General features: G+C 38.1%; 5 protein-coding genes and 1 long non-coding RNA gene across 8 annotated transcripts; all 6 read left to right on the forward strand.

The window, feature by feature from the left end:
- Positions 1-2129: 2129 nt before the first annotated feature.
- LOC133723049 (uncharacterized) lies at positions 2130-3368 on the forward strand. Its single transcript, XM_062149885.1, has 4 exons — positions 2130-2202; positions 2291-3057; positions 3156-3233; positions 3312-3368. The coding sequence occupies exons 1-4, from the start codon at positions 2130-2132 to the stop codon at positions 3366-3368; spliced, it is 975 nt and encodes a 324-aa protein (XP_062005869.1).
- A 763-nt stretch (positions 3369-4131) lies between these two features.
- On the forward strand, positions 4132-8552 carry LOC133721397 (UBP1-associated protein 2C-like). Of its 3 annotated transcripts, XR_009852184.1 has the most exons (8): positions 4132-4317; positions 4492-4612; positions 4774-4917; positions 6252-6448; positions 6560-6635; positions 7438-7731; positions 7822-7989; positions 8192-8552. XR_009852184.1 is itself a non-coding variant. In XM_062147999.1 (7 exons), exons 1-6 carry the CDS (start codon positions 4193-4195, stop codon positions 7702-7704), a joined length of 930 nt encoding a protein of 309 aa, XP_062003983.1. In that variant the 5' UTR covers positions 4132-4192; the 3' UTR covers positions 7705-7731; positions 8192-8552. The 3 variants fall into 3 exon arrangements, 2 of the variants coding, with proteins under 2 accessions (XP_062003983.1, XP_062003982.1); XM_062147999.1 differs by lacking the exon at positions 7822-7989; XM_062147998.1 differs by lacking the exon at positions 8192-8552 and having other exon boundaries at positions 7822-8167.
- Positions 8553-9278: 726 nt separating this feature from the next.
- On the forward strand, positions 9279-11847 carry LOC133721398 (uncharacterized). Its single transcript, XM_062148000.1, has 8 exons — positions 9279-9435; positions 9856-10011; positions 10271-10374; positions 10523-10567; positions 10659-10746; positions 11066-11162; positions 11251-11360; positions 11470-11847. The coding sequence occupies exons 2-8, from the start codon at positions 9881-9883 to the stop codon at positions 11591-11593; spliced, it is 699 nt and encodes a 232-aa protein (XP_062003984.1). The 5' UTR covers positions 9279-9435; positions 9856-9880; the 3' UTR covers positions 11594-11847.
- Positions 11848-12257: 410 nt separating this feature from the next.
- LOC133721235 (transcription termination factor MTEF18, mitochondrial-like) lies at positions 12258-14291 on the forward strand. The gene has a single exon (XM_062147791.1). The coding sequence runs from the start codon at positions 12529-12531 to the stop codon at positions 14275-14277; it is 1749 nt and encodes a 582-aa protein (XP_062003775.1). The 5' UTR covers positions 12258-12528; the 3' UTR covers positions 14278-14291.
- Positions 14292-16303: 2012 nt separating this feature from the next.
- On the forward strand, positions 16304-19796 carry LOC133723846 (transcription termination factor MTEF18, mitochondrial-like). The gene is made up of 2 exons (XM_062150713.1): positions 16304-16457; positions 16542-19796. The coding sequence occupies exon 2, from the start codon at positions 16570-16572 to the stop codon at positions 18328-18330; it is 1761 nt and encodes a 586-aa protein (XP_062006697.1). The 5' UTR covers positions 16304-16457; positions 16542-16569; the 3' UTR covers positions 18331-19796.
- A 5342-nt stretch (positions 19797-25138) lies between these two features.
- On the forward strand, positions 25139-26900 carry LOC133720213 (uncharacterized). Its single transcript, XR_009851758.1, has 3 exons — positions 25139-25240; positions 25483-25565; positions 26641-26900. It is a non-coding gene; the product is annotated as an uncharacterized LOC133720213 (long non-coding RNA).
- The last annotated feature ends 857 nt before the right edge of the window (positions 26901-27757 follow it).

Below are 27757 nucleotides of genomic sequence, written 5' to 3' on the forward strand. Positions count from 1 at the left end.
TTTAAAGGATTCAGAAGGTCAAAATAACTCGGCCCCTTCTTTGGACTCTTGTTTGCATCCTTCCACAGCTCCCCCGTCCCAAGATCAGAGGAAAAGACCTTCTCCTGTTAATTGTTTAACTGTGATAGAACACCTTCAACAATAAGCCTGTCTATAATTTCTGCAGTCCAGCCAAAGAGAATAAAAATTTATAAACCTCTAAATAAGTAAAAATGATTGACTGACATAAAAAATGTGGATCAAAGAAAAAGCTTCCATCTAAATTTGACCAGGAAAACATCTTAATCAAGTTAAAATAATGGCAATATCATTGCAAGTTATGAAATTTGACTAATTATTGGTTGTTAAGAGATTATACTATGAACCTTTGAAAATGAGACAATGCCTAAAAAGGTGAGCTTACAAAAGTAAACAGCCATGTAAGAGGAAGATGTGCAATATTCATAAGTATGAATAAAAAAAGTGTATCAAGAATGAATTAAAACAAATAGGAGCTCTTTAGGTGGAAGAATCAGTACCAGAAGAATTAAATATAGGATAACTGCCAATGTCAAGAATGTAGTACGACGGGAGTGATAGAAACTAATCCAACCTTTCATTATCCGAATACTAATAGATGCATCATTACCTAAACTAGAGAAACTACAATGCAAAAACAAAGTTCCCAGAATTATCAGAAAAGTGGAGGACAAGAGAAAGGAAATGTGAAATACTTACAACATTAGTAAAAGCTGACAAAACTTCAAGCCTCTTGCACCTAATTTAAAGAACAAAAGGAAAACACAACTCACACGATTCTCAAATCCAAAAGTTTATCACCAAAGCAATTCACCATTTTCAGTGACATAGACATAACAATTTTACCCCTAAGTGTAGATTCCATCAGGCTTCTTTTGAGAAGCTGCCATTGCGAACATCGAAAATGTCAACAAGCCACACCCAAAAGTTAAATGAAATGCATCAGACACCAAACCTGAAAACATACCACAGAGAAAACCAAGTATAATTTAACAAGAATGTGTAAACTATATCACAAAATTACAAACTCAAATCGAATCGAATCAAGCATAGATTCATATTGATTCGGTACCTCGGCCTCATCCACATGCTTCCAGCAACTGGGCTCGTCGCCATCCCAAGCAACCTAGCTCATCGTCTTTGGGTTTGGCAATACCAGAAGAGTCGCGGAACTGCATAATTTCTCCTCCTTTGGTTTTCTTGGATTGAAGAAGAAACCTAAGATTTGGTGAAGGCTTCCATCTTCTAGAGACGAAGCTCACCGTCCTTGGAGCCGGAGATAGCAAACTGACCTTCGGGATTGACAGATGCTAGGGACAGAGCGAGGTCCCCTTTGCTACCAAGATCCCCTTTCTACATCCTTTGGTCCTTCCAATTATAATTAATCCTTTGAGAGATGAGATATGGGTTTGAGGCACGACTAAGGCTGAGAGAGAGAATCGGGAAATTTAGGTTAAGATAGGAACAGGGTTTGAGAGAGAGAGAGAGAGGGATGGCAGTAGAGATCGATTTGGGTGGTCTTCTTCTCGAATATGGAAAGCAAGGAGGAGGACGGCGTTGGCTCCACTAACTGTGATCGGATTTGAACAAGGACACAGAGAAATTGAGCATAAGGAGGATTATGTCGATGAAGGAGAAAAAGAGAGGGAGAGCGTGTGAGCAAAGATGGAAAATAGTGAATGAGTGTTAAGCCAAAAGAGACTTGAAACAAAAAAAAAGGTCAAACTCACCTTATTCAGACAACACATGCAATTTCTTAAATGTGTTGTCTGAATATCACCCCATTGACTAGTCTACTATAGGGTTTGGACATTTGAGAGGGAAAAGACTTAAACTTGTTGGAGGGAAATCTAAAATTTCTGCTAGGGTTCAGTATAGAAAATTTTCATCTTTTCAGACAACATTTAAGTGTTGTCTGAATCTGACCATATGGTTTCTCATTGTATTCAGACAACACATTTAATTTATGTGTCGTCTGAAAAACTCAGACGACAGAAAATGACCATTCTGTGGTCTGATAGGTTTTTTGGCATAGTGTGGACCAACTTCAATAGTTGTTTCCTGGGAAAGTTTTGAAGGATCAGGTTTGGGTGATTTCAAAATCAACAACCATGGCTTACTACACCAAAGAGTTGATTCTGATGAAGCAAATGGACCCTACAGCTTATTATGACTGGTTAACGGGTAAGACCTAAACTCATTAATCTATAAATGTTTGTTGTTGTTTAGAATGATGATATGCATTAATGAGGGCTGGTATTTCATTTTGTAGATCCTAGAAGGCCACCTAAGCACTGGTTTAGAGCTCACTTTAGCAGCACACTGAAATGTGATGTGCTTCTCAATAATTTGTGTGAAAATTTCAATGCTTTCATTTTACCTGCTAGATCCAAGCCTGTCATTTCATGCTTTGAGGATATTGTGGTTAAGATGATGAAGAGGATTGCAATGAGAAGAGACAAGACAAGCAAATTTGTGGACCTTATCTGCCCCAAGCCTAGAGAAATTATGGAGAAGAATAAAGTTAAATTTGCAACAGATTGCATGCCATATGGTTCTGGCAGCCCCCAAATAGAGGTAGAAAGTTTTGGAGGAAGTAGAAATGTGGTTGATCTGACCAGAAGGACATATGCATGTAGGAGATGGAATCTGACTGGTATACCATGCAAGCATGCCATATCTACTATCAACTTCATGAGATACAAGTCAGAAGACTATGTGGATGCTTGCTACCTCACTAAGACTTACATAGCTGTTTACTCCAACACAGTAAAGCCAGTGAATGGGATGGACTTGTGGATCCCTTCCGATGAACCTACCATCCTCCCACCACAGTACAATAGGCAGCTTGGTAGGCCAAGAACCAAAAAGATGAAAGATGCATTTGAAAAGGAGACTGAGGGTTCCAAGCTTGAAAGGGTTCAAAAATCCTTAAAGTGTAGCAACTATGGCACATTGGGTCACAATGTGAAGACTTGTCATATGCACCTTCCACCTAAGGAAAAAGCAGCAAAGAAGAGGAAACTAGACACAAAAGAGGCATCAACTCAAACTAGGTATTTTGTGCAAAGTTTGGTTATTAATAGAAAATGCAATTGATATAGGTGTAGCCACACTGACCACATTACTTGGTGCAGACTAAAGGTACCAAAAAGCAGCCAAAGTCAAAGAATGAGCTTAGAGCAAAGGCAAAGCTAAGAACTAAACAACAGAAGGTAAACTGATGCTCACACTTGTTTTATTTTTGTGTTATTGTTTGGTTCTCTAAGTTATTATTCATCTCATTACTGTAGAAAAAAAGGGATCAAAAGAAGACAGTAGCAAAAACATCAACAGCTACAGCTGCTTAAAGCAAGGGTAGACCTCCAAAAGCTGCTTTAAGTAAGGGTAGACCAGCTACTTTTGCACAGGCTTCATCAAGGTCATTTGCAAGGATCAGGGAAAATGCAAAGAATGGGGTTAGTAACCAAGGATAGGTTATGATTTAGAGATGCATGTTGCAATTTTTTTGTGCAATCTTATGCTGTGTCACATGGTTGCTAGGTCTAATATTTTGTTTAGATGATTAGAGGTATAATTTTGTGCAACTCGATCCAAGCTATATTTTTGGTTAGTTAGGATGTAAAACAAATTGATGCATCTATTTGGTTGCAACAACAATTTTCTGGTAATTTATGTGTTACATTTTCTGCTAATTTTCAAGTTTTGGTTTTGTTGATGTTTTGTTCTTCAGCTGGTTAATTTGGAGGTTTGGATCCCATTTTATGGTTAAAAAAGGATTAGATTATATATAATTTAAATTTTAGAGGCAAAATCGAGAAATGTCCGTTTTACTTTTTTAGGGGATTTAAAAGACGATAAATGGGTCATGATGTCTGGTCCAGCTTAGTATCTGACGTCACTTTTCGAGCTAAATTTGAATTTTGGATGCGTTTGATGGAAAATGAAAGTGCAAGGATCATCATAATTAAAAAAAATATTATGGATTAACTCAAAATTAGAGGAAACAAATTGAATTTAGTCATTTTTCATAAAATCAGAGAGAAAAAAAATTAAAAAAAAAATATATATATGACGAAATTAAAGCTGAAAAAAAAAAAATCAAAGAATGCCCTGGCGTGAAAATAAACACACGCGCAGTCCTGAGCGACAGGGTGAGAAGGAATTTAGAATCATGGAGGACATAAAGAAGAGAAAGCTGGACAACAGTGAAGGAATCTCACCACATTCAGAGGAAGACTTGCGCGCCCTTCTTGACCCTCTCGCTAAGCCCCAGCTCGTCGATCTCCTAGCTAAACTGTGCGTTTCACTTTCTTATACTCTCCTCTTTTCCAATTCAGTCTCTAATTTCCAATTGTCACGCCCCCCTAATTACTCCAACAATTGGTACTTGAATCTTGAACCCCCCATGTTGCATGTGAGAATGGTGTGTGTGATTGACCCTGTGTTTGGTTGCATGTTTGAGGCATAAAGGGGTTCCCAATATCCTTCAATTGCAGAGGAAATTAAGGGTATAGCCACAGCAGATCCTGTTCACCGCAAGCTTTTTGTTCGTGGGTTGGCCTGGAATACCTCTTCCGATACTTTGTGTGCTGTGAGTGCATTGTTTGTGGTGTTTTGCATGTTATCATATTCTCATATTTGTTTGTACATCATTTTGACTTAGAACCCTTAATTTGTGGACCAAATATGTGTGTGATCACTCGGGCCGTGTTGCATTGATCTTAACTAGCTAAGATATGGTATGTGTTCCAGGCATTTAGTGAGCATGGAGAAATTGAGGAGGGAGCTGTCATCTATGACAAAGCCAGTGGAAAATCGCGGGGATATGGTTTCATCACTTACAAACATATGGAGTCAACTCACCATGCGCTCAGAGCTCCTAGCAAGTTAATTGATGTAAGCGTTTGCCTCGTTGCAAGTCTAATTCAATTTTTTTTATTTTATTTCACTCTTTGACCATCTACACAAACTAGGCCTGATATACATTTTGAGTTCGACACGTTGACTGAGGAAAACGAATGAAATTTATTGGCATTATTTACTTATATTTTGCTGTTGAATTGTATGTGATTGGCAATCTTATTAATGTCGGTGGTTGAAGAAACATCTTTTGGTTGTTACTTTTCGGCCTTCTGTTACAAGATACTGGCTTCTTATGATAGTTCCAAGTTATGCAAAATAGCTGCTATGCAGTTTCAGAGTTGTCAGTTCTCCCTCCATACTCTGTAGTTTCGTGTGAATAATAGAGTATCTATTTTTTATTATACTTAGAATATCTGTTATAAGATGAATTTGTTGTACCAACCTTGGTGCTCTGTTGGTTCCATCATCAAATAAAAAAATGCCTCTTACAGAAAGTAGCGATTGTGGAGATTCATAGATTGTCCGTTTTTGAAGTTTTAAAATATACATTTTTTAAGCAAATGCATAATTTGCACAATTTCTTGAATGGTAATTACATATCTGTTCTTTACGTAAATTCAATTTGAAGTCAACTCCAGTTATCTACAAGGGAGAGATGCTTAGCCAAGATTTGTAAAGGCCTTGGCTTTCTGTAAAAAAAGGGGATGAGGCAGAGTTAATGAGAAATGAAAGAGGAAATAATTGATTTTGAAAACCTTGTAGTTTTAATTACAAAAGGTACAAGTGTTATTACACATATTTCAAATAACACCTATATACTTTGGAGTATTCATGCACATAGGGGTCTCTTTTCCGCAGATGGGATTCGATCCTGTTTCATGACTGCTTTTGTGAACTGGGATGGGGGCTAGCTGGAATCTTTTTGTTTCCTCTCCTTTTTGTTCTGAATGGGGGCAGCTAGAAAATAAGGAGAACAATTTATTTTGAAAGCCATGTACTTTAATAGGGAGGTGCAAACTTATTATACATGGTAGGAGTATTCAGACATACAGGTGTATTTTATCAGTTGACATGGTTGGTTACCTTGTTCCATGACTTTTTGTGAACTGTGATGGGGAGTGGCTAGACTAAGGGTGAGTGTTGTATGAGTGACCAGGTAGCAGTGAGGCTGTGAGCTGGGAATGGGTTGGCTAGATAGTGTTCCTTTGGATGGACTCTATTTGCAAGTTTACGTGTAATTTCTTCATATGTCCTATTGCATAAGATGAACTGAACAGACAAAATGTTTGCACCTCTGTTTGTAAATTGTGAATAGTTAACTTTCCATTTTTAAATGTATTTCAGTTACTTGATTGTTTTTTTTCCAGGGTCGCATGGCTGTTTGTAATTTAGCATGTGAGGGGTTAACTGGTTCAAGTTCTACCCATGATCTTACCCAGAGGAAACTCTACATTGGGGGCTTATCACCAAATGTCACTAGTGAGATGCTCCTCCACTTCTTTGGCAGGCACGGTGATATAGAAGAAGGTTCAGTTGCATATGACAAGGACACAAATGAGTCACGGTATGGAAAAGTTTATCATCATGTACTGCATGTGGAGAATAATATATCTCCTTATCCTTAACAAGATTCTTGCTATAACCTGCAATTTTGTATCTTTTACTTTTTGTGTAGTGGGTTTGGCTTTGTAACATTCAAGACAGTGGAGGCTGCAAAGAAGGCCATAGACGATCCACAAAAGACCCTTGGGGTTAGTGAAGAACCCTTGTTTGCATTTTTAGTGTTCAGTTTATCTTTCTAAATGCAAAATCATTTGAACAAAGTCAGCTGAAGGTCAAACATACAAAGGCCTGAAGGTCTTTATGTCCATGTGTTTTCCGGGGTTGTAGTTGCATTAATACATCAATATAATTTTAGAAATGGGGATCTACAGTTCAATAATTTCACAGTATTTAATTATTTATCTTAGGACTAAAAGTAAAAACAAATGAACAAAAAACACATAAGGGAGAACCCATCCCAAATTCGACCATTGCCATTGCCATCACCGGTTGTTACTCATCCCTAGCATTATGCCCAAATCTATGTGTAATTGACCAGTAACACAAACCATGGAAAAACTGAAACGACTGCAAGAAATTTATTCTATTAGATGGTTGTTTGTTGTAGTAGAATTCTGAACCATGTTGTTTGAGTGTTTAATTTAAATGATAGGAGCAGATTTCGACATCACTATGAGGCTATTTGTCTAAGCAGCATGTTAGGGACTTCCTGGTTTAACTTGTCTTGATTGAGCATGAGAAAAGAGTTAACCATCATGTTTTACCAATAGTTTTGTTCGTGTACTTGTGCAAAGATAGTTGATGTTTTCTTGCATTAATTTTTCATCTATGATAAAATTCAAGATAACGTAGTGCAGCTTTTACATACTTTGCATTGTGCTTATCTAAGAAAGTTCTGAGAGCATTGCTACTCATATTTCATAATGGTTACATACTATTGGTAAAAAAATCATATGGCAGCAATTGTCTAATGTTCTTGTTCGGTTGCAGGGGAGAAATGTCATTGTGAAACTTGCTGATTCCCACAAAGGCAGAACAATTCAAACACAGTTACCGACACCAATGGTTCAAATGCCGTTACCTTTAGCGCCTGGATATGCACAACCTGGAAAAGCCCATCCAAGCACCGCCCCTCATGGCTATGGTTACCCTCCAGCTGTGGGACTGTACCATGATAATACTTATTCAAGTCCTCCCACAGCTCCATACCCACCACAGTCACAAATTCCGTATCCATATTACATTGGCAAACAATAATTGATGATAGACAGTTTTCAGCATATGGTAAGTGCCCTTTATTTTTCATTTGGTACATGGTTTAATAGCATAACTGTTGTCAATTATGATTGCTTTCCTCATTCTCTATGTGCTCAGTTTTGCAGGCCTCTAATCTAGTAGATGATTGCACATCTGGTAGATGATTTAGGGAGATTGTGAGTTGGGTTGAAATCTTATGTCCCATAGAAGCTATGTTTCTGCACTGGAATTTTGCTCTTGTTGTACTATTAACATGGTGTAGTCGAAACCTTCCAGTTGTTGTAGGTAGAGTTTTTACCATGTTGTTAGGACTAGGGTAACATTTTCCTTTGTTGCGATGGAGACTTGTTAGACTAAACCCAAAGCTGTTTTCACAAAAAATTTATTTGCTTGTCACATGTTTTTCTTCTTCTTGTACTTTTGTTGCTTGATTCTATAAAAGAGATGCTCAGGCATTGATGAATTCCCCCGTTGATTACACTTCCAGGTTGGAGATAAACCTGACGAACACTTAACCTACCCAATTCTGCAACTAATTGCAACACTTTGCATGCAAGAGTACTCCATGTATAATTTCTTTTTGCGTTGTAAATTACATCAAGTGATGCCGGGTTTGGAAGTTGGGTTTTGGAGGCGATGATTTCAGTCTCGAGTGGAGTAACTGATCTAGTATGGCTAAATGCCTGTTTCGAACTGTAAGACCAGTTGAGATAGGAAAACTGTAGCTAGTTCTTAGTATGGGGAGATACATATATGTAGTCTGGGCTGTTTTCATCTTGACAAAGATTTGTCAAACTGAAGGAAAGTATACTTCCAGGAAATCTTTGAGCTCGGCAAAGTTATTGTTATCTAAGAAAGCTATATTGTCTCCATGAGCTAGGATTTACAAACTTGTTCTTTCCATTGCATCCTTTTCAATTTAGGAAAATTTCTAATTACTCCAGGCGGATAACTGGAGTAATCTGAATTTTCAGAAACTTCAGTTACAAATGGTCCCTGTTGAGTAATATATACCAGATATATACCATAAAAGCCAAGTTATTATTACCAATCTGAACTATGTGACACTTCTAGAGATCAAGTCTTTTAGGCACTGTTTACTTCATATTTAGAGGAAATTTTAAGGCATAGTTTGTGAGAGTTTAAATTATTTTAAAAACTGTTAGTAAATCTAATACATTTCAAAAGTTTTAACCATTTGACAGCACTGTGTTCATCATTGTCTTGACAAAGTAATGTTCATGCAGTCACCAGGTGATTAAGAATTTTAGAATCACTCACTCACTGTAATATTTAATATTAAGGGTCGATATATTCTTTTAAGTGATTCAATCATAATCCTTGAAATTTAGTCCAATTTGTAAAAGCTTTGGTCACTTGGTGACTGTATTCAACTATTCATAATGTAATGTTCACACAGTCACAGTCAATTGGTTGAAATTATGCACAAAAACAAAAAGAAAAGTCACGTAGAAAGAAAATGACAAAAAGGCGTAGTTTCAATCTCAAGCCAAAAAAAAAAAAAAAAAAAAAATTCCCAATGGGCCAATGATTTTGTATACCAAACCGACCCGGAAAACCCAATCCGGGTACTTTATATGTGTACCAAACCAAGGACGAATGCAAAATCAAATCGATTCGTTTAGGGAAATCAAAGCGACCAACCCTAGCTTCTCCCTCACCGACGCTATCTCCGGCGAAGGAACGCCTTCATCGCGCCAGTCACCGGCGGTAAGTTATCTCTTTCCTCTCTCTAATCTTTTCCTGAAATTCTTTTGCTCAGAAACGTAAGACTAGTTGAAATTCTAGGGTTGTATTCACACGAATTCTTCTGCTCTTTAATTAGTGCGGCTTCTTCTGTTAATCGGCTCCATTGAAATTATCAGGAACAAGAAGTGAAATTGATTTAGGGTTGACCTGAGTACCTCAGAGTTGTAAATAGACTTCAATTTCAATACTCTCGAATTCACGTATTGTCTTTATGGTTTATATTTTTGTAAATGTTGACAAAATGTGTATTGTTTGCTCATAAGATCATAAAAGACGATGAAGATTATATATTTTTATTCTCAAGTTTATATAAACTGTTGGGATAAGGATCCTTGGGAATTGTATGGATTGTTGATTTTATGTTTATGGATTGGTTGACAGGTATCTAAACAGATAGTGAGAAGACATGACGACCGCAGCTCGACCCACGTGGGCTCCTGCAAAAGGTGGTAATGAACAAGGTGGTACTCGGATTTTTGGCCCATCCCAAAAGTACTCATCAAGGGACATTGCATCCCATACAACTCTAAAACCCAGGTTAGTTTTTGTTGTTCTTGTCAGCATTGGTGTGTATCATTGTAAATTTTGAGGAGGCACTACATACAATTTTGAAGGCCATGTTTGCTAAACTATATGCAACGCTGAATATATTTATTCTTCTTTCTTTTTTCAATATTGCGATATTCTGTCTGAAATGTCATCTTTCTTCCAGTTCGTTTATTAACTTTTGTGCAAGTAAGTTGTCCTTGGACGCTGAGTTGTGAACCTTTCTTTTTTATATGGTTTGTACAAACAGAAAGGACGGGCAGGACACCGAGGAAGAACTGCAGAAGAGGAACCTCCACGAGGAGTTGGAAGACCGTGAGAGGAGGCATTTTTCATCAAAGGATAAATATAGTTGTATGATATCTTTCCCTTACCTTTTTTATTTTTATTGAAGTCATGGATTTTGATCTCAACCCTTTAGACAGGGTTTGGTGTCAGTTCAATTCTATTAGGATGTGATGTTATTTCTTCATTCTTTCTAATTGTTATGTGCATTGTGCAGATGACAGAGATCGCAGCAGGAGAGGGAGCCAGCTTTTGTTGGAAGGTGTGTATCCCAGCTCCATAATCATATTTTAATGTAAAAATTCCTGCAAGTTATTGCTCAGTCTAATAATATTAAAATTGTTATTAAATAGGGACAAGAAGGGACACTGAAGACCGCATTGTACCACGTAATGTAGATGCTGATGATTCTGATTTGGAAGTCAAAAGTGATGATGACAGGTTAGTATTACCAGATATATGTGAATCAGACTTTACACATGTTTCCCCGTGAATTCTTAGCTTTGATATTAAATCATCACAGTTTTACCACAGTTTTCCTTGCAAGCTTTCAATATCAATTTTTAAATGTTGAGGTTTAAATGTTAAGATTAAGAAAGCACTGCTGATTAGTCGTGTATATGTATATGCATATGTTGAACTAGATTAGTGCGTCTCCGGGTGTTCCAGCTTTTCCAATTGTTGCTAGGGCTCTGTACTAAACTTTGTGTCTGTACTTTTGCATCCTTTTGTTTTGCTAATATAATTGTTTTGGTCATAGTGATGAAGATGACGATGATGATGAGGATGACACAGAAGCTCTTTTGGCTGAGCTTGAACAAATAAAGAGGGAAAGAGCAGAGGAGAAGCGTCGAAAGGTGAGCTTTTTATTAAGTGATGTGACATTGACATTACAAAGCTTTGATGTATCATTGTTTGTAACCAATATACTGTATGCTTCCTCAGGAAGAACAACAGGTGGCGGAAGAGCTTAAAGTCAAGGAAGCAGAGCTTCTCCGAGGAAACCCATTACTTAATAATCCAATAACCGCTTCTTCCTTCAGTGTGAAAAGAAGGTTAGTAAAGATCTTTCCTTGATCGGTTCTGTAGTCAAGTTAGAATATTCATTTTGGTAACTGTCCTAAATTGCAATGCTCATTTGCATTTTTTTTGTTTTGGGCTCAGATGGGATGATGATGTGGTGTTCAAAAATCAGGCCCGTGGTGAAACCAAGACTCCTAAGCGCTTCATCAATGACACAGTGAGGAACGACTTTCACCGCAAATTTCTGCATAAATACATGAAGTAATGTCATAAATGAATCCTACTTTCAAGATAGTACCCCAAGTAATGAAGTCAAAAGGACACTTCTGTTAAGGATTGTATGTACCTTAATGTTTCAATTTAATGCACTGTTCTGGATGCCATTAAGCTTCTAATGTGAGAAAAAGAGATGTAAAGCTGGATATTTATGTTGAATGTTGTTTCCTGTCTCCGAAGTTGGCAGGACCAGATTGTGTTCTGAATGTAGCGATGCTATTGGTTTGGCATTTTATTTCTGCAGTGCTTTGTTGGGAACTGTTATAGCATAATGATCCAGCAAGTGATTGTGTGACAACCCTGGCCACTGCTTACTCAGTGTCTTGACCAATGAATTTCTGTTTCCTTCAGTTTCCGTTAGTGAGATTGTAGATTGGTTTGAAGCTTATAAAATGGGATTGGTAAACTAAAAGCCAATTCGATATGAGTACACCAAACACTTGTTATGAATTCCATAAAAATTGATCTGGCATATACTTGTTTGATTGATTTAGGCTTTTAAATCATTAGTGAGCAACTTAGACTATGAACGAATCAAAAGGAAACAAAACAATCAGTGAATAAATATGGTATTTTTGTTTTTGTTTTCATCGTTACCAAAATATAAGATAGTTGATGAATTTTTAAGACTTCTTCTGATGGGCAATGCCCCGTCCGTTGGGCTCGTACCCGACCCGGAAAAGCAGGGTTTCCTCAGTCATAAACCTATTTTTGTTGAGAGAGAACTCAGAACTCAGAACTCAGAACTGGCAACTAAAACAGTTTCAATCAGCACCACTGCCGGAAACTTGCTGATTCTCTCGGACATTAATCACAGAATCCAGGTAATGTTTTTCAATCCCAAATATTTTAGGTTCATTTCCATTCAGCTTCAGGTTCTCTGGATAATCAATCACAGGTGGTGAAAATCTCATCAATTTGAGCATGACCCATCTGCACAAATTGAGAACAGCATCCATTCTCAAATGGGTCTCCTCAAATTTTGATGAAAACCACTTCAGACTGTTAGGAACCCCAGCTCGGCCAATTGGGTCTTTCCCCAGTGCCCAAACCCCTAGACTCTACAGAACTAAAAGGAACCCTGTAACTGAAAGCTGTGAAATTACTTCGCCTGAAAATGCTGGTCGAGTTTCTCGTGCTGTTCGACGAGAAGCGCAAGCTGCATTGTTGGACTATTTGTATGGTACTAGAGGCTTGCACTTTGCGGATGCAGAGAATATGAGCAAAAACTCACCGCATTTTCTCAACAAGCTTTTGAATTGCGTTGGTAATGATAAGGAAATCCGGCAGTCGGTTTCCCGGTACTTGCTTTACCACCCTGTTAATGAGTTTGAGCCTTTCTTTGAGAGTTTGGGTTTGAAACCTTCAGAGTATGTTCATTTTCTTCCACCTAATTCCATGTTCTTGATCGATGAGAGTCTGTTGCTCCACAATTATGCTGTTTTGTGTCAGTTTGGGGTTGCGCGTAATAGGATAGGGAAGATTTACAAGGAAGCTACAGAAGTTTTTCGATATGATTTTAAGGTTTTGCAATCAAAACTTCGAGCCTATGAAGAACTGGGTCTCAGTCGATATGCTTTAGTTAAGTTTATTGTTGCTGCTCCTTATTTGTTAGTTGGGGATGTAGATGTGGCATTTGTTGAGGTATTGGAGAAATTGAGGAGCCTTGGATTTGAAACCAGTTGGGTTCAGGGGAACTTATCGGAATCGGATTCTTATAATTGGAGACATATGCTTGGAGTTCTGAGTTTTCTTAGTGATAGTGGTTGCAGCAACAAGCAGTTGGGTGTATTACTTGGCCAGCATCCAGATTTTGTGTTTGAGGCTTCAGGGGGAAGGACATTTTTACTAATTGGGATCTTTCTGAAATTTGGATGCTCAATGAGCCAGATATGTTCAATGTTTCTGCAGTTTCCGCAAATTGAAGTTACGAAATTTGTTTCGAATATGAGGAGATGCTTTTTGATCCTGCATGAAATAAAAATGGAGTTTACAGAGATAGGGAAGATTGTGCATTCTCAACCCCTGCTACTGGGTTCCATTGCATTGAAAAGTACCAACACCTTACTTCTTCACTTAAAGATCGGGAAGAAGGAGCTGTCTAGATACATCCAGGAGAACCCGCAAGAAATGAAGAATTGGGTATTTGGTAGAACACTTAGGCCATTAGAGCTGGGAGAGAACCTCAGATCAAAGACACACAAGATGAAGTTTTTGTTAGATATAGGATTTGTAGAGAACCCTAACAAAATAACAGAAGCGGTAAATCAGTTTCAAGGCAATGGATGGGAGCTTCAGGAAAGATTTGATTGCATTGTGGAAGCTGGTTTAGATCGTGATGAAGTCTGTAAACTGATTAAAAGATATCCTCTAGTTCTTTGTCAGTCAAAGAAACTTCTAGAAATGAAGATTGATCTCCTTGTAAATCATTTGTGTTATCCCTTATCAACTGTGCTGTCCTTCCCAAGATATCTTACCTGTGGAATTAAAAGGGTCAAGCATAGGGTATTCATGTACAATTGGCTCAAAGATCAAGGAACAGTTGAACCTGGTTCTGCCTTGAGCACTATTTTATATCCCTCAGATCTATGTTTTCTGAGGAAGTTTGTAAATCATCATCCTTGTGGTCTTGAAGTTTGGCAGGATTTGAAGAATAAAATTTATTCAGAGTAAAACATTTCTCACTGCTTCCCACTTTCAAGATTCTACACTGTTCTCTGTTAATGCTATTAGTTCCTTTTTTTTGTTTTTTCTTGTTTTAACAAACTGAGATATTTATTGAGGATTAACTGTTGGAAGGTGATATGGCACATAAGAATAAAAACAACCAAACTAGTTAATCATCACAGCATCTCCATTTTAGCCAAGAAGTCTTTTACTGTCTTTTTCACTGTGAAGCGAGTAACTTGTGATATTGACAATGGTTTATCTTCATGGTCCTGGAAATCTGTCTACTTTATTTTGATATCTTTTCAGCTTGGGTTTCTGGTTATAAATTGTGGATCTAATTTGATGCAGCTGCATAGGCAAATCGCAAATTTTTAGGTAAATGAGCAACAGCATGAATAGTTTGGATAAATGCTGTCCAACATTTTATTTCTCTACTTAAGAAAACGGATATCAAAATGAAGGAAAGAGAAACAAGAACCTGCATAAGTTTTTCATGTTTGATATAACTTGACAGGACTGAATCACTTGGTTTATACTGCTTTCTGCATAAAAGCCAACTGACCCCATTAACTTTGAGTCATGAAATTCTCAGTATTTGCACTAATCTCCTTGGAACCAAGAATTGGAGAAAGCTCAACTAACGATCCTGGATTGTGGCCATAACTGACATAGAAAGGGCTAATTCTGGTGTTATTGTCAACTGACCGGTTAAAGGTGGCACAGTTTCTGGTCCAAGTCTTCAAGTTCTCACACACCACTAAAATCTGCTTCCACTTACTCTCGCAATAGTAGCAATATACTTCAGTAGCCAGTGATTACTGAAACAAACAAAACCCATCACCTAAATCTTCATGGTGGTGAGAAGACTAGTCTTCTAATTGAGAGCATCCGCTTCAGGGATTCCGATTTTGTTCTCAAGTGAAAAGGTGAAGTGAGCAAGTACAATGCCCCATCGGAATGTTGGATATATTGAGAGCTCATCTTGTGCATTGATATGTGAGAGTGACAAAAGAACAGCACAAAACTTTATGTATGAACTCCAGTGCTTCTAGGCCTGCAACACTGCATAAACTTTACATGACAGGTACTAAAGTTGAGCTTTGATTCCCACCCCTTCTCATTGGATTGCCTTCTTGACGACACTGCCCCTATCCTAAAGAGCTGAAGCAGTGGTCGACTTTTGCTGTGATCAACTGAAATACCTTTGTAGCTTCATCACACCAGGCCTTCATACAATATGTTACAGGAGCAACACTAGTGTTGAAGATAGGAATATAAATCATATAAAAAAAGACCAATGTATTAAAGCTTCTAACCTCAAGCAAGCTTGTAGGAATGTGCTTGTTGTTGATGGCCCTCAACCTCTGACTTTAGACACAACAAAGTCCGAGAATTAGTCATGAAGGATTACTACATTTGCAAAAATTTCTCCTTTCTCTCTCTCTCTCTCATAACTTCCAATAATGTCCTCAGATAAGCCTAATATCGAATTCATTGTACAACAACTAAGTAGTACTAACAGACAACTACGACTCTTATGCCGCACTAATTTTACACTTACGTGTAAATAGCTGAGTTTGAAACTAAAGCCTGTTTAAAATTTGATTCTGAAAAACCTAAAAGCACTTCTCTAATATGACAAAATTGCTTTCATATTTAGAAGCACTTCTCAAAATCATTTTAAATGCTTCTAAAACTACTCAAGAGTGAACACGCATATTTTTTTTTATATATATAATTTTCATTATATATTTATAACTAATCTTGATTATTAATTCAAAACCATTCGAGAATCAACCACTAGGGATGGTGGTTGGTAGAAGGTCCCAGTTTGAAACTCTTTGGTCTGGCTTTCGAATCCCCATAAGGCCTTAGTGGCTAACTAATGGGTGCTTAATGCCCTGTGGCGTTCGGAAGGAATTAGTCCGGCTCTGCTAGGATACCCTGGTGTGTGTGTGTTGCTAACTTTCTAAAACTAACCTCCCCTAATAAAATAAAACCCAATTCGAGAATCAATACTAAAGAGGGGTCTTGTTTTGGGCTCTTCACTCGAGCAGCAACCAAAACAGTGTTGAGGCAGCCACTCAATCAGCAAACAGCAGAAGTATTAGGAAATTTGCAGCGGAAGCTTGAACTCTTTCTGAGCAGTGACCTCACTCACGCGTACCCATCAATATCATAAGGTAACATACCAAGTCTCAGTGTTCACATATATATGTATTTATTCATCCCAATGCCTTCTAGGTTTTCTGAAAATTCAATTCTAGGGTCGGGTGTAATCTCATAGAGCTGGTCATGACCCATTTGTATAGCCTCAGAAATGCATCTATTCTCAAATGGGTTTCTTCAAATATTGCTCAAAACCACCTTAGATCATCAAGAACCCCACTTCAGCCAATCGGGTCTTTCTCCAATTCTCATGCCATCGGGCTTTACAGTACCAAAACAGCTCTTGAAGCTGAAAACTTGGATATAACTTCGACTTCTAGTGGAAAAAATGGAGGGGGGATTTCTAGAGTTATTCGAAAAGAAGCCCAGGCTGCATTGTTGGAGTATTTGCACTGTACTAGGGGCTTGCAGTTCATGGATGCAGAGAATATGAGTAAAAACTCCCCGCAGTTTCTCAACAAGCTTTTAAGAAGTGTTGATGGTGAAACTGATAATGAAATTGGGGGGTTGATTTCCCGGTATTTGAGGTACCACCCCATTAATGAATTTGAGCCTTTCTTTGAGAGCTTGGGATTAAAACCATCAGAGTATATCCCCCGTCTTCCTCGGAATTTGATGTTCTTGACCGATGATGGTTTGTTGCTTCACAATTATACTGTTTTGTGTAGTTATGGGGTTTCACGTAGCAAGATAGGAAAGATTTATAAAGAAGCAACAGAAGTGTTTCGATATGATTTTGAGGTGTTGCTGTCGAAACTTCAGGCTTATGAAGAACTAGGTCTCAGCCAATTTGCTTTAGTTAAGTTTATTGTTTGCAGCCCTTATATTTTAGTTGGGGATGTAAATGTGCCATTTGTTAAGGTACTAGAAAAGTTGAAGAGTTTGGGGTTTGAGACCTATTGGATTGAAAGGAATTTATCAGAAGAGAATATTTATAGTTGGAGCCGGATGCTTGAAGTGCTAAGGTTGTTTAATGAGATGGGTTGCAGCAACGTGCAGTTGGTTGAATTACTTGGCCAGCATCCGGATATTTTATTTGAGAGTTCAGGAGAAACGACACTGCTGTTAATTGGGTTCTTACTGAAGTTTGGATCCACAAGGAGCCAAATATGTTCAATGTTTCTGCAGTTTCCACAAATTCAGATTATGCAATTTGTTCTGAATTTGAGGAAATGTGTTTTGGTCCTAAATGAGATTGAGATGGAGGTTGCAGAGATTCAGATGATTGTTTGTTCACACCCCCTGCTACTGGGTTCGTGTGCTCTGAAAAGCACTAACAGCTTACTTTCTTACTTGAAGATTGGGAAGAAGCGTCTGTCTAGGTACATACAGGAGAACCCTGAAGCATTAAAGAAATGGGTTCTAGGTAGAAGAGTTGAGCCACTTCCAGACTCGGAAGAGGACTCAAAGGGAAAGAGAATTAAGTTCTTGTTAGACATAGGATTTGTAGAGAACTCGAACAAAATGAAAGAAGCACTAAAGCTATTTCGAGGCAAGGGAGGGGAACTTCAAGACAGATTTGATTGTATAGTGAATGCTGGTTTAAATCGCCAGGATGTCTGTAAAATGATTAAAGTATCCCCTCAAATTCTTAACCAGAAAAGGGATGTGTTACAAATGAAGATTGATGTTCTTGTAAATCATCTGGGTTATCCTGTATCATCTTTGGTGAACTTCCCATCATATCTATCCTATACAACTCAAAGGGTCAAGCTCAGAGTATTCATGTACAATTGGCTCACTGGTCAAGGAACAATAGCCCCTACACTTGCCTTGAGCACTGTCGTTGCAATGGCAGAGAAAACATTTATATCGCAATATGTAAATCATCATCCTTGTGGTCCTCAAGTTTGGCAGGAATTGAAGGGTAAAATGTATTCTTTATAATAAACTATTTTTGCACCCCTTCTGTGGTTCTGCACAATTGCATTGCTGACGATCCCGAGTTGGTACTGACACATTTGTTTCTTTTTCTCTTACATGTTGACATCTTTTGAGGATTAACAGTTCTCGGGTGATATGGCACGTAAGAATAAGTAGAAACAGAGTATATGCAAGTATTAACACCAATTTATTTCAACTTTTAAGTCTAATAATCTTTATCCTGAGTTGAATGACCATCTGAGTTTTACACAGAATGCTAATGTTATATTGAATCATCCGACTAAAACCAATTGACAATTAGGTAGAGTTCCCACATTTTTGAGTATTTTGTGTACATGGCTTTAAATGCCAATTCTGAATCCCTTCTAAGTGTTGTGTAACTGAACCAAATATGTGGATCAATATATTAGTTGACAATGACATGGAGCAGGGTTGTTATATTGAGTTTCAAACATAAATAACTTACCTGATCTGGTACCATGATAGAGTTGGAGCATGCAATACAAACTTGATTGGCAATCAGTGCATAGGTTGGAATGTATACCTGTGTGGATGACAATGCCCTATTTGGGATTTTATTCTCTGAACATTAAAGAGATAAATGATTAAGTAATGTCATTTTTGCTATAATGCAAATTTTTTTCTTCTTTTACACATTCTCAGTTGAGTTTCTGTTGGATGTGCACATTTCTCTTGGTCTTGCTAAGCTTTGCAAATAGGAAATTGCATTTTCACATACTTGATAAACTGAGTTATCCTCATAACCCTCTGATCCTTTATTCCCCACTTCTACTTTTTTTTTTTTTCTTCATATCCTTTATTCCCTTTTTGACATTGTAAGACTTGGAAGTAATCTGGTTTAACTTGTGTTACAGTGTTATAAATGGCTCTAGTGAATTGACCTTACTCTATTTTGATGTTGCTGTATAAGGATAAACGTTTAGTACAGCAACCGTTAGCCTAGTTTAAAGAAAATTTCAGCTATTATGATATACACCTTTTTCTTTCAATGATTTTGAATTTCTCGCCCATCAGTTTCCAGAAGAACTTCTACTGTTTTGAAAACAGAAGCTGCACATATTTGGTTCATGCTTGATCTGCAGGATGGGACTGGATCTGTGCCGACCTCGGCATAATAGCTAACTGTGAATGTGGATACAGGGCACTTAACAAGTGTTTATTTCAAATTTCACCTTCTGAAATCATTTTGGAATGAACATCCGAATCCGTTAGTGAATTTTACCAATCAAAATGCTTTTGGAGGCTTAGGAGTTAGGATAGAGAGCGACAGCAGCCCAAGCACTTGATGTGAGGAGGTTGTTCCCAGAAAGATGATCCAGGGTCTGCGCTAGAAGTAGCAAATCTATGAAAAGGACCACCTTGAATCTTGGCTTTTGAACAAATGTTATGACCTGAGCTTATTGAGCAAAATAGCTATTGTATGGAAAACTAGAACTCTAAAAGGTACATTCTTTGAGCCATATTTGGGAATGTAATTTTTGAAAGCATAAATGTCAAAACACTCCCTGAATTTGGTTTATAATTGTCACTTTACATTCAATTTACAATTGTTGATTTGCAACTAACCAACTACCCAAAACAATGCTTAATCCCAACCCGAGCTCTCAACGTGTAGGGCTTGGCTTGAGGACGAATAACCAGAACAATGCTTAATCCCAAGGTCAATGATTTCGCTTACGGTAAAGATTAATGCCAGTATCTTGAGCCATGGAGGCTGAAACTGCCAACTTAGGCGCCGACGACTTTTAGGACCACCACCCAAATCTTTAAGGAGCCAAGGAGGTCACAGTCCTTCTCGCAGCACTACCATTGCCCTTGAGAGAAGACTGCTGAGGATATCGCTCCATCACTTGTGTGATGTTCTAAAAATCATTAAGCGGTGAGGATGAGCCTAAAACCTAGGCAGGTGTTTAAGCTTTACTAGCTAAAAAAAAAAAAAAAAATATATATATATATATATATATATATATATATATATATATATATTTTTTTTTTTTTTTTTCTATTTTAACTTTACTATACAACATATAAATAAGAATACAAGGATATACAAAATACTATAATTCAATGAAAACATGGAAAAAAGTTTTAGTGAGTACTTTTTTTCTTTTTTGAGGGGAAAAACGAACTGATTATAATGACCAATCAATGGATACAATGGGAAGCAATAAAGCTTCTAATATCTGGAGGGACATGCCCACTCCAAGATAAGTTGAAAGAAGAAAGTAGAGCAAGTTTAGCTAAATTGTGGGCAGCTGTATTGACCTCACGGTACACATGCCTCAAAGAAGAGCCAACTAGCACCTGTAGAAATGAATTGATATCCTCAATAACACGACCCAAGGGTGAGGTTTCTTCACCCCCAGACTCAACAGAAGAGACTAAGTGCTGACAATCAGTCTCAAAGATAATGGGAGAAAGATGATACTGTACTGCTAGGGAGCAAGCAACCCTGCAAGCCATGGCTTCTATAGCTTCAGGAGAGGCAACATAACCTTGATGCATGCACCGCCAACAATGTCACCCAATGCATCACGTATAACCACTCCTATCCCACCAAATTTAGATAACAAATCAAAAGCACCATCACAATTGACCTTAAAGCCAGCCTGAAGAAGGCGGGGACCAACTTGGCCTAAGCCTCCCAGAAGTCCTCCGAGTAGTAACCAAATGAGACTGAACCAACATAAAGGAGGATCTGATTTGAAACTGCAAGTGGGTCAAAGAAACAAATCTATTTGACCACACTCTCAGATTACACTCCTTCCATACAAACCATCCAATAAACAGTAAAAGGGCCATATTCTTTTTAGAGAGAACTTCAAAACAAGATGCCAACCAAGTGCGAATTGACGTACCTTCACTGCAATCAATCTGTAGGACGCCATGCAACTCAGGGAAGAAAAATACTTTTGAAGAGACAGGGAGAGAGAGACGACTAAGATTCCATGAGGACATGGAAGGTCGAGGAGACAAAAGTCATGTTAAAGTTTTTAATTTGATTTTGATCCAAAATATAAATCAAATTTTTTTTTTATAATTTGGTTCAGTGCACACTCTATCTTAGCTCCTTAATTATTTTGGTGAGTATGTTTAGTTTTTTTTTTTTATCCATTTTACCAATCGCACAAGACTCGAGAGTATCTTTATGAGACTCTTTATCTTAGATTCTTAACTTTTTTGGAGATTGTATTTAGCTTTTAGCAATTTTAGCAACTCTACTAGCGTCAGCTTCATTAGCAAATACTAGCCATTCTTTAGTTAAATTTTAGCTAAAGTAGCTAAAATATCATTTTGGCGAGCTAATTTTAATATACGTCTACATCAGTTCTCTCTATTTTAGTTAATCCCGAATTTATATTATTTTTTAAATAAATAAAAAATAATTTAAATATATTTATCAATTATATAAAACAACTTAAAATAAATGTTTTTAATTAACGAAAAGAGCAACAACATGTGCAACCTTAGTGGTCTGGATTGCACGAATCGGCCCGGTCTGAGCCACCGGTTGGGCCTGAAAACGCTACATTTGCTTAGATGAAGCTTCCGCCGAGATCCCTGGAATTGAGAAGGTAAACGTGTTGGACACTGCAGTGAAAAGAGTGGGTGGTTGAGCTTAGGTCAACAATCCTGAAACTAAGGACGACGAGCCGGTATGAACTGTCGTAACAATACTATTTTTAAAAACCCTAACCCTAGGGTTAGGGTTTGTCTACAACACAACTTCTTCTATCGTCGGGGGGACCTACACAACCCGATTACGGATGCTCCAGCATCCCCCATACCCGGAAGAAGCCAACCAGGCGTTCATACCAAAATTTGATGGTAGCCGCTACCCCAATCGTAAACTTGAACACCCAAGGAGGGAAAGCTTGCTGCACAAGAATTTTTATCAGGTGTTGGATTCGAACCCTAGCTACATCAAGACAGATGTCGAGTTTATCCAATTGTAAAAACCTTCCCAACATCGATCCGACCATAGGCACTGCTCCATCAATCGTCAACGCTGGTGGGAGTCCCAATATCTCCACGCAGATTAGGATTGAATCGATCGTGACTTGAGAAACATCGCTAAGATTGTCGTAGTCCGAGATGGCCAAAATAGACTTCCTTAAGAACCACAGGCCGCAATCGACAACCTGGTGCCACTAGTCTTTCTCCACTGAAAACTAGAAAACAAACATCCCCTTCTGCTCCTTTAGAGCAAGTGCACCCGTAGTCAAGAAAAGGCAAAGTCGAGAAGTCAAGAATTCGACCAGTCAAGTTACTATTCACTGCCACTGGACATGGGTTTACACCTGTTGTTTTTCTTGCCCGGTCAACACTGTTCATTATTATATAATTTTAGGGGGTCTCGAAAATCGACTTTTTACACATACATAATTTGGGAAAACTCCCTTCATGAAAGTTATAGAGATCGTCGATACAATCTCGTGCATACATGGAACGCAATATTCGGAGTTCGTATGAATTTATTATGAATTTTTGAAATCTGAAAATTTTCTATAAATAGCATAAATTTTCTATAATATTTAATTTTCTATAATATTCGGAGTTCGATACGATCTCATTTTTACTGTTCATACTTGTTTGCCGTTGGATCCGGAAATTAATTGAAACCAACGGCTGAGATTTCATGACCGTTGGGATCATAATTCAAAGCCCTCCAACGGGTCTCTTCCATGTGCTCCTACTCCGGCCCCTTCCATGTCGCTACGCGACAAGCGACTGAAGCAACGCGTGTGGGAGTTGCGGCGCCACGCGTCAAGCAGCTGTCATTCACTTCCGTTGCTGGCGCGTCTCCTTCTCCTCTCATTTGCTGACGTCGCCCACGTTTCCTTGCTGGGCCGAGCTGGCGATTTCTTGCCTGGGTCATGGATTTAGTCATGGCCATGACTATTTTCTTGGCTGTAGTCAAGAAGGGGTTGAACTTGCCCAGTCAAAAAACCACCGGTGGAAGTAGCAAAATCCATCTCAAGGTCACCACATCAGATTTTTCTTGACTATGACCAGTCAAGAGCAAACCAGTGGACTTGCTCTTATAGATAGCCAGTTATGATAACCCCATATCGAGGCCATGGTTCCCATGAACGCTTTGGTATCCACCCTTTTCCTCCCCGTCACCAACAAGAGACAACCAACAACATAATGGTTATTTGAAATTGTGGCGGCACTAACAGGATCAAATGAGGTTTTCCCCTTCTCGGAGATGGCAAATGTGGCCTTAAGGCGGGCAGAGACTTCTTTGACCATGGTTGAACAGTCGTGGATGTTGAGAATGACAAGTTTAGAGAGAAAACTCTAACCATACCACCTCACAGTAGTGTTTTTTTTTTTTCTTTACGTTGTTAAAAAATGTTTTGCAGTGTATTTTAACTTTTATCTATTTCACTCACAAAGTGAAAACTCACGTAGAATTATTTTAAAAGTGATAAAACAATAATTTATTAGATATTTTTTTGACAAAAATTTAATTAAAAAAAAAATTCAATCAAGTATCATTTGGTCTAATCATTAAGCCCGGCCCGGCCCATGGCCCGAGCCCATATCGTGCCGGGCCGTGCTCGTGCCGGGTCAATAACGAGCCGTGCTCGTGCCTACCCACTATAAAGTACGATTTAAAAATCTTAATTTGAACAAATAAAAATTAATTTTAGTTAACTATTTAGAAAATTAAAATAAATTAAAGGGAAATGATGGAAAATGTCACTTTAGATAGTGAAATGATAAAAAGGTCACCTAGTTTCCCACTTGATAAAAAGATCCATAATGAATTGTTAATAATATTAATTTAGTCCTTATGAATAATGAGGTGATGTTAAAAAAGGTCAATTTTTAATTTTTTTGATTCCGATTCTGCCCTTGAAGCCTAAAAACTGATCAATACGTACATAGATTCACCAACCCAAACCCTCACCCCTCTCTCCCTCCTTGTCTCTCATTTTGCAAACCCTGCATTTCGCGAAACCCTAGAAATCTCTCTCTCTCCGTCTGGCTCTCCCCTTCGTCATTCTCGTAATCTGCAAGTGTTCGCTTGCAGAAAGCTAATTTCGATTTCAATTCAGTCAAATTCCTGCAATTGATTCGTTGATGATGGCCCACGGAAAAGTCAGTCTCGCTCAAGAACTCCTCCCCTCGCCGATCTTCTCCGCTACCAAAGGTTTGTGTTCTTCAGCTTCTCCTCTATCCTTATCTCTCCGCATCGCATTCAATTTCTTTCTTGTTTTTGTTCTCTTTAATTTTATTCCATTCTTTGCTAGATCTTTCTCTCTGTGGTTCTGGTATGCATTTGAAATTTTTGTTATTCCAGCCAATTTTGAATTAGGGCTGCTACCTCTAAAGATTATGTCGGTATATGGATTAAGAAATTGTTGGATGTTGTTATTGGTTTGCGTTTTGATTTTGATTTTGAGATGTCTCAGACTCGGAGATGACACAGAGGGAAGAGTTCGAGATGAGCGTCGCAGGATCTGGAGAGGTGGAGCCTTCGATCAGTCAGATCCTTGGAAAGATTGACAGGTTCACTGAGATTGTGAGTGTTTTCGGTTCTTGTGGATCCGCAGTTTTGATTTGTTGAGTTCATGTGATGTTTGGAAGGCTGAAGAATCAGGTTGGTAGCTCTCTTCCGCAAGATCGTCCCTCCACTCACCAAGTACTCGCCGGAGACCATTATGCTGATTGTGTTGAATCTGGTACGAATCTGGAGATGGTGAGTTCGAAATCGGCGACCACCGGAGAAAGTATTCCTTGCGATTTCTGCAATGAGTAGGCTGTGATGTTGTACTGTAAGGCCCACAAGCTTCGGAAGATATCTGAACTCTTCCTTTATACTCAGCGATCTTTGTTCATCTGATCTGTAATGCTTTTAAAGCTCTTCCTTTGTCAGATGGTATTAGTCATCTCTCCCATTCATTCTCTTTGTAGTTTTCATTTCCCAGGAACGAACCCTCATAATTCTTTAAGGTTTAGTAGCAGGGATTTTACTGCTTTACGTCTGCTTATATTAAATCAATTTGGATCTTTAATGGTAGGTGGAACTCTATTCCATACCATATAGATCTGGGTCTTACTATATATGAGTAGAGTATCCAGATTTGTTAGATTAATCAATTCATTATCATAAATTTGCAGCGATGTGTGCCAAAAGGATGTCCCAGTGGCGCTCATAAGCTTTCACAATTGTAGCCTTGATGCCAAAATAAAGACCAACATAGGTGAGTTTGGATTCGTTATACGTTTCTCAATTCAATTTGCCTGTGAATCTGTGAGTGTTGCTTTAAGTTTGCTTATATTAAGTTCGCTCATCTTACCTGAAGGTATTCCCTCTCTCTCTCTCTGTCATTATCGATTTATGCCTTTTTTTTTTTTTTATTCGGTAAAGAAATTAAGGACCTGTTTAGTTTATTTGAAATCTGGGAAAGAATTCAAAAGCAGTCATTTTGCTAAGTTATGGGTTATAAGGACTGCACAAAGTAGACAGCTTTATTTACTTTGTGCTGTTTACTTTGATTTGGGGTTTTTTTTTTTGGTTGAGAAATTTTGGAACGCAGAAGTCTTTTTTGTTGAATGGGATTGAAAAATTTTGGTTGACTGAATTCATAGATTTTGAAGCAGAAGGTAGCATTTCAATAGTAATGTCGCTAATGAGTTGAACAAGGTTTAGCTTCTAACTTCTAAGCATGTCCTTCATCGGCAGCTTCTCATACCTCTAAATTGAGCTTTACCGCATTTGGTTCTATGTGATAAGTTTTGATGGGAAATTGAACCGAAATACTTTGTCTCATGAGCTTGGCTTTCTAATCATCTTATGGAATTTGTTGTTCAGGCTTAATGTATCTTCCATGACACATTGATATCCAGGTTTAGTTTCTTTTGTGAATTGTGATATACATTGTTTGTGAAGTTGCTTTGGAGAATGAGATAATTCTTAGAGTATGTTAAAAGTTTCACATCACTTGCATATCTTTGTCAAGTTGTGTAGTTCAAATGGATTCGTGTATCGAGTTAGATAGCATTTTTATCAGCATTGTGTACTTGTTTAATTTCTTCCCCTGTTAGAGTTATGATCGGCACTGTAAACTGGGAGCCAAACTCTCTGCTAGTTGTCCTGTAGGCAATGCCAGCCAAGTATGATGCATTATGCTAGTGTCATTTGTCAGTAAGGACTAAGGAATATTTTTCACCTTTACAATGTGTGTATTGCACTTGTACTTGCAAAAATCATTACGGATTTGAGCTCGAGTTTTACAGATGTTTCACCTTTAATTGATCTGTGTTGGGTTTTTGCAGGGGACGATTACAAGATTAAAGTTTGGAACTACAAGATGCATAGATGTCTTTTTACTCTTCTCGGGCATCTAGATTATATTCGTCCCGTGCAATCTCACTTTTTTTATGCTTGAAGCTTTGTTGAAAGATTTGTACAATGATGTAAGTTTTATAATGGTCTATGCTACATGTGCTCTATGCACTATAGTCATTCTCATTAAGGTTTATGAACCATTCGTTTGAAGGCAATGATTTCTTATTCTTGGTCCCCATACAGAGGATTTCTTGCCAAATCATTGTTAACCTCAAGTCACTGTCAGTGATTTGGCTATTGATAGTTACTTGGTTAGTGACATGGTTAGTTACTTAGTGACATGTGATTAACAGTGGCTTGGCTATTAACTTGTGACTTGGCTACTGACAGTTACTTGGTCAGTGACATGGTCAGTTACTTAGTTAGTGACATGTGATTAACAGTGACTTGGCTACTGACAGTTACTTGGTCAGTGACATGGTCAGTTACTTAGTTAGTGACATGTGATTAACAGTGACTTGGCTATTAACTTGTGACTTGGCTACTGACAGTTACTTGGTCAGTGACATGGTCAGTTACTTAGTTAGTGACATGTGATTAACAGTGACTTGGCTATTAACTTGTAACTGTCAGTGACATGTAATGTGACATGGTCAGTTACTTAGTTAGTGACATGTGATTAACAGTGACTTCGCTATCAACTTGTGACTTGGCTAGTGACATTGTCAGTGACATGTAATGTGACATGGTCAGTTACTTAGTTAGTAATATGTGATTAACAGTGACTTGGTTATCAACTTGTGACTTGGCTACTGACAGTTACTTGGTCAGTGACATGGTCAGTTACTTAGTTAGTGACATGTGATTAACAGTGACTTGGCTACTGACAGTTACTTGGTCAGTTACTTAGTTAGTGACATGTGATTAACAGTGACTTGGCTATTAACTTGTGACTTGGCTACTGACAGTTACTTGGTCAGTGACATGGTCAGTTACTTAGTTAGTGACATGTGATTAACAGTGACTTGGCTATCAACTTGTGACTTGGCTACTGACAGTTACTTGGTCAGTGACATGGTCAGTTACTTAGTTAGTGACATGTGA

Source organism: Rosa rugosa, chromosome 7 (assembly GCF_958449725.1).
Source record: "Rosa rugosa chromosome 7, drRosRugo1.1, whole genome shotgun sequence".
Taxonomy (NCBI): domain Eukaryota; kingdom Viridiplantae; phylum Streptophyta; class Magnoliopsida; order Rosales; family Rosaceae; genus Rosa; species Rosa rugosa.

Bases quoted from the DNA above. Each gene is read 5' to 3' on its own strand.
- LOC133723049 (XM_062149885.1), top strand. From the start codon at position 2,130: ATGGCTTACTACACCAAAGAGTTGATTCTGATGAAGCAAATGGACCCT. The intron at 2,203-2,290 runs GTAAGACCTAAA...TTCATTTTGTAG, and splicing joins TTATTATGACTGGTTAACGG to ATCCTAGAAGGCCACCTAAG. The intron at 3,058-3,155 runs GCATCAACTCAA...TACTTGGTGCAG, and splicing joins GGAAACTAGACACAAAAGAG to ACTAAAGGTACCAAAAAGCA.
- LOC133721397 (XM_062147999.1), top strand. From the start codon at position 4,193: ATGGAGGACATAAAGAAGAGAAAGCTGGACAACAGTGAAGGAATCTCA. The intron at 4,318-4,491 runs GTGCGTTTCACT...TGAGGCATAAAG, and splicing joins GTCGATCTCCTAGCTAAACT to GGGTTCCCAATATCCTTCAA. The intron at 6,449-6,559 runs GTATGGAAAAGT...CTTTTTGTGTAG, and splicing joins AAGGACACAAATGAGTCACG to TGGGTTTGGCTTTGTAACAT.
- LOC133721398 (XM_062148000.1), top strand. From the start codon at position 9,881: ATGACGACCGCAGCTCGACCCACGTGGGCTCCTGCAAAAGGTGGTAAT. The intron at 10,012-10,270 runs GTTAGTTTTTGT...TTGTACAAACAG, and splicing joins CATACAACTCTAAAACCCAG to AAAGGACGGGCAGGACACCG. The intron at 10,747-11,065 runs GTTAGTATTACC...TTTTGGTCATAG, and splicing joins GTCAAAAGTGATGATGACAG to TGATGAAGATGACGATGATG.
- LOC133721235 (XM_062147791.1), top strand. From the start codon at position 12,529: ATGACCCATCTGCACAAATTGAGAACAGCATCCATTCTCAAATGGGTC.
- LOC133723846 (XM_062150713.1), top strand. From the start codon at position 16,570: ATGACCCATTTGTATAGCCTCAGAAATGCATCTATTCTCAAATGGGTT.